This window comes from Vidua macroura, chromosome 5 (assembly GCF_024509145.1).
Source record: "Vidua macroura isolate BioBank_ID:100142 chromosome 5, ASM2450914v1, whole genome shotgun sequence".
Lineage (NCBI taxonomy): Eukaryota > Metazoa > Chordata > Aves > Passeriformes > Viduidae > Vidua > Vidua macroura.
This window is the reverse complement of record NC_071575.1, coordinates 35719552-35731730: the sequence shown is the minus strand read 5'-3', so window position 1 is coordinate 35731730 and position 12179 is coordinate 35719552. Positions and strand designations below refer to the sequence as shown.

General features: G+C 37.9%; 1 protein-coding gene across 1 annotated transcript in view; it reads left to right on the top strand.

The window, feature by feature from the left end:
• NAV3 (neuron navigator 3) overlaps positions 1-11023 on the top strand; it is a 248795-nt gene extending 237772 nt beyond the window's left edge. Inside the window, exons 33-39 of the mRNA XM_053978007.1 lie at positions 834-988; positions 1872-1943; positions 2366-2562; positions 3185-3303; positions 5919-6122; positions 8350-8497; positions 9721-11023. Coding sequence (XP_053833982.1) covers positions 834-988; positions 1872-1943; positions 2366-2562; positions 3185-3303; positions 5919-6122; positions 8350-8469 — 867 coding nt within the window. The 3' untranslated portion in view covers positions 8470-8497; positions 9721-11023. The remainder of the gene's footprint in view (positions 1-833; positions 989-1871; positions 1944-2365; positions 2563-3184; positions 3304-5918; positions 6123-8349; positions 8498-9720) is intronic.
• Positions 11024-12179: the final 1156 nt, after the last annotated feature.

The following is a 12179-nucleotide window of genomic DNA, read 5'->3' as shown; positions in this document are numbered from 1 at the left end:
CATAAAAAGGCAAAGAAAAATCTTTCTTGAAATAAAAAAGGTGCATGTTCCCATTAAAGAAGTAAAGATTCTGCTATCCCTGATTCAGAAAATAAAATGGCAATAGGAACTTTGTCCATAATACTGAGCATTTCCAACTCTGACAAAATTAGATACCTCTAGAGATACAGGTGTAAAACTTGACTAGCCCAAATTCTCACGAGCAGCTGTTGACAAAAATATGAAATTTTTGGATTATAGAAAGCTCTCTTTTACTTCTTACACTAAACAGCAGCCAGACAGCTGACAGGAAAGAATAATTTACACACCAATATTTTTTTATGAGGTATGATAAAACATCTCCAAGAAGGCAGGCAGATTTTCAGTGAGAGTGCTGAAAGGAGATAGCTAAAGGAGTAGTTCAACACAACAAAATTGTGTGATGGTGTGGTGGGGTTTTGATATATAAATGTGGTACTCATAAGAACGAAGGTCCAAAAATTAATATGAGTATCACAGCCCATTGGAAATGGCATATTTTATTGCAATGTATTTTCCTCTGGATATATTATCAGCAAATTTCTAAGGAATGTATCCCCCAAATCATTTGCCTTGTGTTTAGCACCTTTGTTTTTTCCTAGCGTGTGGTTTCAATGCTGCCCTGTGTAAGCAGCATGTTTTCCTGCATGTGCAGATTCAGCTGAGTGATCTACAGAAGGAAAACTCTTTAGCAGTCATGTTATCTTTCTGAAGTTTTTTTTTTCCAGTGAAACTACATCTGTGGTGTAATTGGATTAATCTTTTGTGGGCTTGGGGTTTTTTTGTGATTTTTTTTTTAATTAATTCTGCTGAAGGATCTGCGACAATATCTATCAAACTTAGCTGAGCAATGCAGTGCTGACAACAATGGTGCTGACCTCCCTGTCGTCATAATTCTTGATAACCTCCACCACATCAGTTCACTAAGTGACATCTTCAATGGTTTCCTCAACTGTAAATACAATAAATGGTAGGTAGTACCACTTCTCTCTTCTTGCACTCAGGTTTTACAGTTAAAAGCTCCTTGTTATTTTGCAAAATAAAATGTCCCAGTGAAAACTTAGGGTCCCATAGGCCATCTGCAAGGCTGTTATGTGCTTCAATAATTTTAACCCCTCTCAGCCAAGAAGGTAGTTGTCTCCTTCGCTTCATTTACATGACTTTCATGCTTCTCAGTGAGATGTAAATGTACCACAAAATTTAAGAATGTACTTAAGCACTTGACTGAATTATAGTGTTATCCTTTGCACCCTGTAAAATCACACAAGCTCATTAGTAGTGTAAGAACAGCTTACACATTGTAATAGGGGAATTTGGGATAAACCATGCCATAGAGAAGCATCTGTGAATCTAGCAGATTTGCCTTTCCCAGTTTCCCTGCAGCAGTGCAGAAGTATAAAGTTGGCTGACTGTCCGTTCTTCTCAAGCAAGAGTAAAAATAATGTTTTCTAGAACTTCTACTGGCATATAACGTTGGTTATTTCTGCTGTAAAAGTAATATCATAGGGACTTCCCTTCATAAAATCATTGCGTGCAATGTCTTACTCATGAGATTCACTGGCTTTTGAAATTAAAAAGCTAAGCGTACTGCCAAATTATGAATTACATTAAGACAGAATGGCTTTATTTATTTCTTCATTACAGATGGGCACTAGTAAACTACATATGTGCAAGAGAGAAATCATACAGGAATAAACATTTTTAAACTTGTACCTCAAAAATATTTTAAATCTATGACAATAGTACACCCAGACTCTTTTGAAATTGGCCTAGAACAGTTAGTGAGAAGGAATATACTCTGAATATTTGAATGAATTCTCCTTCAAAAAATCCTACTGCTTTTATATTTCCAGTCCCTATATTATTGGAACCATGAGCCAAGGAGTTTCTTTTTCACCAAATCTGGAGATGCATCACAATTTCAGGTACATTCTCTCTGTATTTACTGTGGCCATGTTTGCACAGTTTCCTGCTTCTGAGCCCAGTTCTTTGACAAATATTGATCTTGTGTCTCATCACAGTAAAGCATTTCAGTTTCAGTGTCTCTCCTCTGTTGATGGGTCTCAGAATGGTGTTGGGGAATGGTAAAAGAAATAAGATAATGTCTGGCACCTCTAGCAAGTTGCTGAAGATGATTGCATTCCTGCATTTCTTCTGTCTTCAGCAGTGTCTTGAATTCCTGCTGGAACCTGAAACGGCTGTATTGAAACAGTGAGCAGTAATGATGTTTATTGGAGCAGTGTTAACACTTGCTGACTAATGAGACTCTATGACACTACTTTCATCTATATGTTTAAGGAAATAATTTGCTGTTCATTGCTGCTTGATATTTATCTCTTCTACCCAGGTGGGTGCTGTGTGCTAATCACACAGAGCCTGTTAAAGGTTTCTTAGGAAGATATCTGAGAAGGAAACTGATTGAAACTGAAATAGAAAAGAGCATACGCAATAATGAGCTTATGAAAATCATTGACTGGATCCCCAAAACATGGCATCATCTCAACAGTTTCCTAGAAACACACAGCTCTTCAGATGTAACCATTGGTGAGTCCACTGGTGGAATGGTTTGAAATAAGGATGCAGGCTGAGCATTTTAGGGATTTGTGAAAAATATATATTTTTTTTCCTTAAGTTGCCATGTCTCAATTGGAAGCACAACATAGGTATGGGGAATTTATCTAGTTGTCAGAAAGATTTAAAAGAAAATGGAAAGTTTAATGAGAGAGTATATATATTTCCTGGTAGTTCTTCCTTTGTTGCTAAATACTTTCAAGTAAAATATCACTATTTTTTAAACTAAATTAAAAAAAAAAAAAAAATTACCCCAATAGTAACTTTCCTAAGCTTAATTATTTTCTCCTGCTTTCACACTGCAGTATAATTACAGCAATAAAAACCCTTGGACCTGCAGTCTTTTAATGGAATAATTGTGTTAGCAAAGATGTCAGCTTTTACATAGCTTTGCCATAAAACTTGTAAGTGTTCATCAGACCCTAAAATTGGACTAAGTGACACCAGTTCATTTTTAATAACAGGAGACTGTTAGCTCCTTTAATGTTAGTCCTGTTTTAGTATTCTCTTGAGCTTGTTCCAGTACTGCTCTTTTAATTTCAAGAAGATTAAGTGTGTTTTCTAGTTATACCGTTTTTATAACTTGACTTCTCAGGTCCCCGTCTCTTCCTCCCTTGCCCTATGGATGTTGATGGCTCCAGAGTGTGGTTTACAGACCTTTGGAACTATTCCCTGGTTCCATATCTTCTGGAAGCTGTGAGAGAAGGACTCCAGGTACGTAATTTGTTTCCTAAAAATTTTTAAAATTGCTTTCAAAGGCTTTATCCGAGCTGTTTTTAAACAGTGCATCCTGGTATGAGTGCTGTTGCATTTGCAAGAGGAAAATCTTTAGGTTATAGAAAACAGACTCAAATTCCTTTTGACCTGCTCTTAACTCTGGTGTATAATTTGGCTTTGTCTGCTCCAGCACTAACATACCTTGTATTTTATGAAGAGGGTTTCTTCGCTATGACTGGAGGAAGTTGGGTTTTTTCCATTGTTTAAAGAGTTTCCAGCATGGCTAAATACAGCTCAGATTGTCACCCTGAGTCAAGGCAGTCTCAGCCTACCCCTGAATGGAGCTCTTAATGAGCTTTACTCTGGTACCAGAAAATAGCTCCTACCACCTACATACACATGTAGGTACACAGATTTGTGGGAAAAAGTTTGTGAACAAAGATGTTTTCATAGAACCATAGAAAGGCTTGGATTGGAAGGGACCTAAAAGATATCTAATTCCTGGCCTTGAACGCTTCCAGGGATGGGGCATCCACAATTTTTCTGGGCAGCTTTTTCCAGTGCCTCACTACACTTACTGTAAAGAATTTCTTCCTAACATCTAATTTAAATCTCTCCTGTTTTAGTTTAAACAATCTCCCTTGTCCTAACACTATCTGCCCACATTAAAATGTTGTTCCCCCTCATTCTTATAAGCCCCCTGGAAGGTTGCAATGAGGTTTTCACCGGGAGGGTAACTCTCCAGGTTATACTAGAGGAGGTTAGGATTTTGGATAATTCCACATCTTTGGAGGAAACTTAAATATCTGCATTAATCAATTCTCCTTTTTTTGTATTTTTGCCCCGGTCTTTAATTGGCTTTCTCCCATCTCCTTTTTTTTGTTTGTGCACTGCAATTCTATGTAGTCTAAAAATAAGCTTTGTGGAAAGGCATTTTTTTCCACATGTCACACCAAAAGATATTACTGCATAGTGCAGGGGGGATTGTTATGGACTAGGCAAAGAACTGTGTAAGCAGCTGCAGTTTCTTTATCACCTGTATTGACACAGTGACATACTGATGCAATGGATGTTTAGAATCATGCCTTGTTGAATATCTCATGCTTTCCTAAAACTGCTTATCTCTCTGGGAATTACAGTTTTTACACCTTGTGCAGAATACTGCCAAACATTCGACAGAGCAGCCACAGTGAGATTAACAGCACTTGTTTAGACCAGCTGTAAAAATGCAATGATATTCTTCATACTCATATTTTCCCAAGCATACAGGGTAACTGCTTAAATGAAAACTTCAGTTGTGCAGCAGAAGATGGCAGCATATAGAAGAAAATATATTTGTTTCATGAGCTGTAGCATTTTTTAGATGCTTTGGATGGCTTCCATAGAATAAAGTTATTAATAATAAACAGAAATATTTTATATCATATAATTATGTGTCCCTGGAACCAAAGATGGATAAAGACTGCCTTTCTGGTCAGGTACTTTGCAAACTCACTTGTCAGACATAGGATTTACAAGCCTTTCTCTAGATTCCAGAAAATATTTAGTCATGATGAAGGGAAGTGCTACAGCCTGGGGTTATCCTGCTACCTCTGAGAAACATTTCTCTTGGCTTATTTAGGCAAATCCCTTTTGTAGCAGCCTAGCCTCAGTGCAGGGCAGAAGCAGTCTGGGTATCTCTATGCCTAATACAGGGAACTTGGCTGCCTAACCTGAAGCTTTGCATTCAGCAAGTTCCTGACAGCAGGTGTTGCAGTGATAAGCACAACCCATCCTTCTGCCTTTATCACTAAAGTCCTCCCCTGTTATACTCCCTTTAGGAGTACAGCCCACCTGTACAGCCCACTCCTCCATGAGTGCATGCCCTGCCAATAGCATGGTGTTCCTTCATTGTGTGAAACTGTTTGAGGCAGGAGAAATTACAAAAAGCCCTGATGGATGGCTCCGCATCCCAGTGTATCATTGTCACAGCTAAAGGAAATCTTTAAAGCAGCTACCAAGGGGCTCTCAGATAAAATGCTGCTTGTGAACAGCAATACAGAGAGGGTTGAATTTTAGTGAGGATGCTACCAGATCTCCTAAAATTACAATATTCTCATTCTTCCTCTGTCCTCCTCCCAGATTCATAAGCATTTTATGCTTCATAGTGAGGAAAAATATACCTCTTGTGAAGTTCTTCTCTTAACCTTTTGAAATCTTCTCTTAACCTTTTGCTAGGAGAATTGAACAATCTGTACTACCACCTTCTAATTCACTTCAAACAAAATCCAATTAACTTGAATGCTTTTGATAGGTCTGTGTTAATTTCCCTGATATGCCTTAAGCAAATTACCTGGAGGTCTCATTTCACATTGTATCAAGCACTTGCTGTTGTCTGCAAGTTTCTGTAGTTATGGAGCATTTTCCAACTTGCAGCCACTCTGTGTATTGAAGGATCATTATTGGAGATGATCCGATCTCCTTAAGGTCTTACTTTACCTGAATACTGAGAATATCTGAAAGCAAACCTCTTTCTAAAATGGTTTTGATGTTTGTGATGACTTTTTTTCTGCTGTTACAACTGGTACTAAAAACTCTGCAAAATACTTATTTGTGTTATATCCATAATGTAGATGTATGGTAAGAGGGCACCCTGGGAGGATCCCTCCAAGTGGGTAGCTGATACCTATCCATGGAGCTCTGCAACTCTACAGCATGAGTGGCCATCACTACTTCAGTTAAGGCCTGAAGATGTTGGTTACGAAGGTTATGCATCAGCAAAAGAAGGAACAACCTCTAAGCATGTTCCACAGACTGATACAGAGGGGGATCCCTTGGTAAGATTCGAACTTTTAGGAAAAGGCTTTTCAGTATGCACTTTACTCTCACATGTTAAACTGTACACTGTGCAGTAAAAAAGTACCGTGCACCTGTTCCAGAATAGGCTTTTAAAATTAATCCTCCTATAATTTATGAAAATGTTGAAAATGAAAGGAAGCAGGAGGGCATGTATCACCAACACATTAATATGTCCTTACATTGTTTGTATTTCCCATGTGCCCAGATGTATTTGGTATCTGGTACCATGTATCAGGTCTTCATCATTATATTGTTTGGGAATAATAATAATAATAAAAAAATAATAATAATAATAAATAAGCTTCAGCAGCTTATTAACCATTTTTATAATGAAAACATCTTTCTTCATCAGGGAGTTTTTTTATCTACATTATAAAAATGAAGGACTCCAATATTCACATTATCTAACTTACCGATGATAGAGAATTTAGTGAAAATATAAATTAGTCATCCTCTCATTTCTCATAATATTTTGAGATAACTGATGACTGTAAAATAGTCCTAATGTAGAAGGAATGCAAATGTGGTGGCATTAAATGATAAGAAGTTGATTTCCCTCAATACCATGTATTGTTTTATTTAAATATGATCCCAGACATTCAGGTTTACCATTGCTTCCTCTGATAATAGACTATTAAAATGCATATACTGAAGTGGTATTCTTGTGTAGTGCTTTCTCTGTGGACTGCCTTTATCACAATTCAAAATATAATTTTAGAGAACTGTATTTCTAGAATAGGCTGTATTTCTAGAATTTCCCCTTGGAAAAGGGAATTTCTCAGAGGAAAATGCACTTAACTCTTAACTGTGTTAAGAAGATGGTTCCGCAGCCTCAGTGTTTCATGTTCAAAAACAGACAGTGTCCTGAAGAAGTGTAGAAAATCATCTTCTTTGAACTTCTCTTCCGTTCCATAAACTTCCAGGTGATATTTTGGCCCTGTGAGTTGAGCTTCCAGCGAGTGTGTTGGGCAGGCTTCCAGCACAGCATAATCTCCATTATGGTGAAAACTCAGGCTATGGGCAGCCTGAGTTCAGTTTCTACTCACCCCTGCTCCCTGCACACTCTGGTCAGCATCTGTACCTGAGCAAATATCAGGAGCTTGAGAGTTGTGACTGGAGGGTTTGCCCCCACCTCCAATGGAGCTCATGGGTGGACAGACCCTGCACTTGTGGAAACAGGACACGCCTCATGCAGGATGTATTGAACACCCACTGCATGTATCCTGTGTTCACAAGCATGGATACCTGTTAAAGCTTCAACAAAAGCTACACTAAAGTGTTGAACACTGTTCAGTGCCTAGAGAAACTTCACTATGCAAGTTAAAAGCATAGAGATGTAAGGATTTCTGAACAAACTGGAAGTAAGGGCTTAAAACACAAACTGCTAGGAATATCTTTGGCTTTGGTTTTTCTTTGCCTGCCTTTTATAACGACAGTGTATTTGTTCCTTGAAAAACACTGAAGTAGTGTCAACATTGCTTGCAGTCCTTTGCATGCTGGCAAAAGTGGATGCTTTATAAATAAAATCCTGACCAATATATAGTTAGGCATCAAGCATCTCAGTAATTTTCTGGATCTTACTGCTGCTATTCAATTATTTTCAGATGGTTTTCAGGTACCAGTAATCCCTAAATTATGGTGGGCTCTGCTCTCCTGGGTAGGAGGATCTGTTGCTGTTTTGCTCCTGAGGGCAGCCCCTCAACAGCAGATGGGACTCATTTATGAAGCAACTGGCATCAGTCCACCCCTCTCTCATTCCTTCCCCATCTTTCTCTTGTAGAGGGGGTATGTTACTGTGATTATGTTTTCAGTTGCTTTTCAGTGTAATGCATCTACACCATCCAAAAATTATCTGGAAGCTTCACTGTCTCCAAATATGGGCCCAGATGTCCAGCTGAGATATGGCTTCCTTCCTCTGCCGGTGTTACAGCTGCAGCTGGCCTCACCCCTGAATTAAAGAGAGCTATCAGGCATATCCATTGTATCCCTCTTTGGACCTTTAGACATCTATTTAAAAACCAGAAGGCAATGAAAAGAGTGCCAGTAGGAGCTGCTAATACCCTGCCCTTTCTGAAATCTTTTTGTACGGTTCCTCCTCTAGGTACCAGCACACCTTATACAGCAGGGGAGCTTAATTAAATTTTAACATGGTCACTGCTGTTTTAAATTAGAAGAGATTATGTAAACATTGTTTTCTTCTTTCAGATGAATATGCTAATGAGGCTTCAAGAGGCAGCCAACTATTCGAGCGCACAGAGCTGTGACAGTGATAGCACCAGCCACCATGACGACATTTTGGATTCATCCCTTGAATCAACTCTCTGAAAGGGACAAATCTTGCTGTAGGATAATGGTAAAATATGTTTCCACTAGACCACTGCCAGCATTGAAGCAGCACACCGAGGTCTCTCAGTAAGAATGGTGTGTTGTAGGGAGGCAGGAGACCTAACTCTGCAAAGTCAGGAAGAAAATTTGAAGTGGAAATCTTGAATTAGTTTAATTTCAAGGCATTTTCAATACCTATGGAGCCAAGTGAGACTCCATTTGTCAACTGGAAAGTGCCCTAGACCAAGGGCATCTGAGCAGATTGCACACATGTTAGCCAAACTGGAATATTTTTTTTCCCCTTATCCTCTTTCTCTCTCTGTGTCTCTGTGTTTCTCTGTACAAGTTTACAGCGAAACTTCTTTGGATTTTTTTTTTTTACCTTTAGTTTATCTTGAGGTGCTGCATGAACAATGCAGTCTTCTAATTATCTTCTAACCTCTGTTGTGCCACATGGTGCTGGTCACAGGACGGCAGTGGTGTTTGTGTTATACGCTACTGCCCATTCCAAAATGAGTAAAAGATGATAGTAACTCAGAAAGCACAAACAGTATTGTGCAATCACCAGAAAACATGACTGTGATATGCTGGATAAGTGCCAATTTAATTCTAACTGCCATGGTCACAGTGATGCGCTTCATAAAGTTTTTAGTACACAAGTCACAGATTTTATAAAGTTATTTTTACCACAAGGGTCTTTTTTAACCGCCTGCCCACTCCTTAACAACAGTTTTCTACCAATTATTAACCAACACTGATTAAAGGCTTTTTAGGGCTTCATTTGTTTGAGCCTTTTCAGTGAAAGAAGGAACATTTCTTATGGTGCTGTCTCACTGCCTTAAAACAGATTTCTAGAACAGTTTTACAGTTGGTTTAATTCCTAAACCATTGGTAATTTACACTGTTTTTTTCTTCATTTACTAACGACAAAACATCAGTTAACATGGTAGCCTCATATCTATATATCATGATTTTTTAAAGTAATGGATACGAGAAAGAACAGTTGCTATATAATATTTTTATCTTGTGAATAGATTTCTCTGCCTACCCTCAGAAATACACAAGGAACCCAAACCCTCTTTCACTGCCACTTAAATGCTGACAATATCGGCTCAAATCCATTTGGTCCCATGGAATGGAATTTTTGGGAGGATAGATGTTTTGAATACTTATCCAGCAGAGCTGGATGCACTTGATGCAGCATGAGCACAAATATATGTTTGTTTTTTTTTTTTTTTTTCCTTTTTCTAGTTTCAGCATGTTGTTTTGATTGCTATAGTTGTACATGAAGAATTCAGCATAAAAGAACACTGAAGCAGTGATGTCCACTGTGGAAGAGGAAAAGTTTATACTGTAAAAGTGGGTTGGTTTTGCACAGTCTACTGGGTGGGTATTGTAAATATAGAGAGAAAAAAAAAAGAAAAAAAAAAAGCCTTGCACAAATCAAATCAAAAGGAAACAAACAAAAATATTGTATTTTATTCTGTTGGTGTTAAGAGATGTTTCACTTGCTGAGATTTCCTGTATGTTGCAAACAAATACAGAATGCAAAACCTAAAAGCTGTTATTACCTGGTGTGTTTGTCCTGTACTTACAGTTGTTACGACTATGCAGGAGCTATCAATGCTACAGTTAGCATGTTTCAATATCTGTATGAAACCAATACATTTCTGGGGGGAAAAGTCTGAAAATGTTTGAAGTTCATATGTCACAGCAGGCTACAACCTGACTGCATCCAGACTGCTCAGAGTAACCGGAAACACTCTTTTACCACCAGAGCCATGCTTAAAACGTGAGCAAGAAGGTACCTAAGGGCTCTGGCATTGTGTAGTCACGTACTGTACACCTCCATGGATGTTACCTTCAGGATGTGTATCTGGTGCTATTCACTCCTCGTGGCCACCTGCTGTAACTTAAAGAAATCAATGCAGTTTCCAAGTGGCACTGAGCTGCATCACTGAATCTAGAGGTTCCTACACGGTGCTATTACCCTAATAAAACTCTGAATTTATGCACGTAGGATTCAGTCTGACCAACATCATGCTCCCCCAAATCTGGATCCATTTCTGATGCAAAATGTCAGTTCATACACCTTAACTGACTCAAAGAACTAAAGAAAAGCTGCTCCTTCTTGTACCTGTGCTCTGAGCAAACCTGCAAATCTTTTCCTGCCATATTTAGCTCACAAACACACAATATTTACATATACAAAACTTCCTGCAATACATCTCAGTGAGTCCACCTAGTTTACAACTCAGAAATTGTTTGTGAAACATTCGTCTGTACACATTTTATATTTTGTACATTTTTGATGTAACATATCTTGTAAATAGACAGAAACAGTGAAATAAATCATCTGAAAATTTTTGTAGTCTTTGTAAAACCCTAATAATAAGTATTTGGTGTCATCGGACTTAACTGGATGATGTATTTTCTATTGGTTTATTGTTCCTCTAGCTTGTAAACCAGCTTGCGTATTTTTTTTTTGCAGGTGTGCACACTGTATCTGTCTAAATTATTACTTTACCATTAAAGTGGAATTATTTATTGAAAACACAGTCTGATGTTTTTGCAGTCAGGACTACTTAACAAATACTATTTCAAATATATGAATATGAAAACAAAATTACATACTGAAGATGTGATTCTTCTTTATTCAGCACAACTAATCTCTGTAGAAACAAAATTAAGTATTGTTTCCAGTTCCAATGATTCAGCAGGATTTTAGTGATGAAAAATCTGTCCAAAACCAGTGAAGTATAATGCCTTATTTTGAAACTCAAAGAACTTAGAACTACTTCCTCAGCACGTATATATCAATATTATTTGATAGAATTCAAACAAAGTATAATTGTCTTAATCGCCTTATCATAGACTTTGGGGTTGGAAGAGATCATTATGCTCCTGCAGATTGCAGCACCTCAGCTGTAAGTCTCAGCAACCAGTCTGTAATGTCTCCTGGAAGTGCAATATCCCAGGAAAGACCTTTAGACATATCGGTACAGAGTAGAAGATTCATCACCTCGTCAAAGATGTGGGTAATTACTCACTGGGTGGTTTGGGTTTTTTAAGGGCTTTATTTGCAGTTAAATCTTACATATCACTTTTTCAAGAGAATAATATCCCATACTGTCCTTTGTTATGCCCTTTCTTCTTATACTAAAAAGCCAGTCACAATCAAAAACATCTTTTACAACAGTCTTTGCTTGTCTTTTTTATAAGACAGGCAGCTTGCTCGTTCCTAGCTTTTCACAATAAGCCATGCCTTTTAGGCCTCAACATGTTTATTGCAGGACTTTATGACTATGTGGTTTATCAGATAGTCCATTCTGAAATGTGGGTATGAGAGCTGCACACAGCATTCCTGTCATGGTTTTACATTTGCTATAAACAGAGCTAATATCACCTTCCTACTCCCACTTCATCTTTTCCCTGTTTAGACTTCAGGGCTGACATTCACTCTCTAATTGCATCATCCCACTGCAAACTCATGTTCAGTTAATTATCTATCAAGACCCTGACTTATTTTCATGTTCTGTCATTTTGAAATACTTAGTCCAATCCTGTCTATATAAACTATGCTCTTTCTTCCTTAGATATACAAGTGCAAATTTATCTGTATTAAAACAGGATATTAAAATCAGCCCACCCTGCTAAATTATTGATTCTCTACAGTTATCATCTGTCTAATTTACAACTTCAGCAGCTTC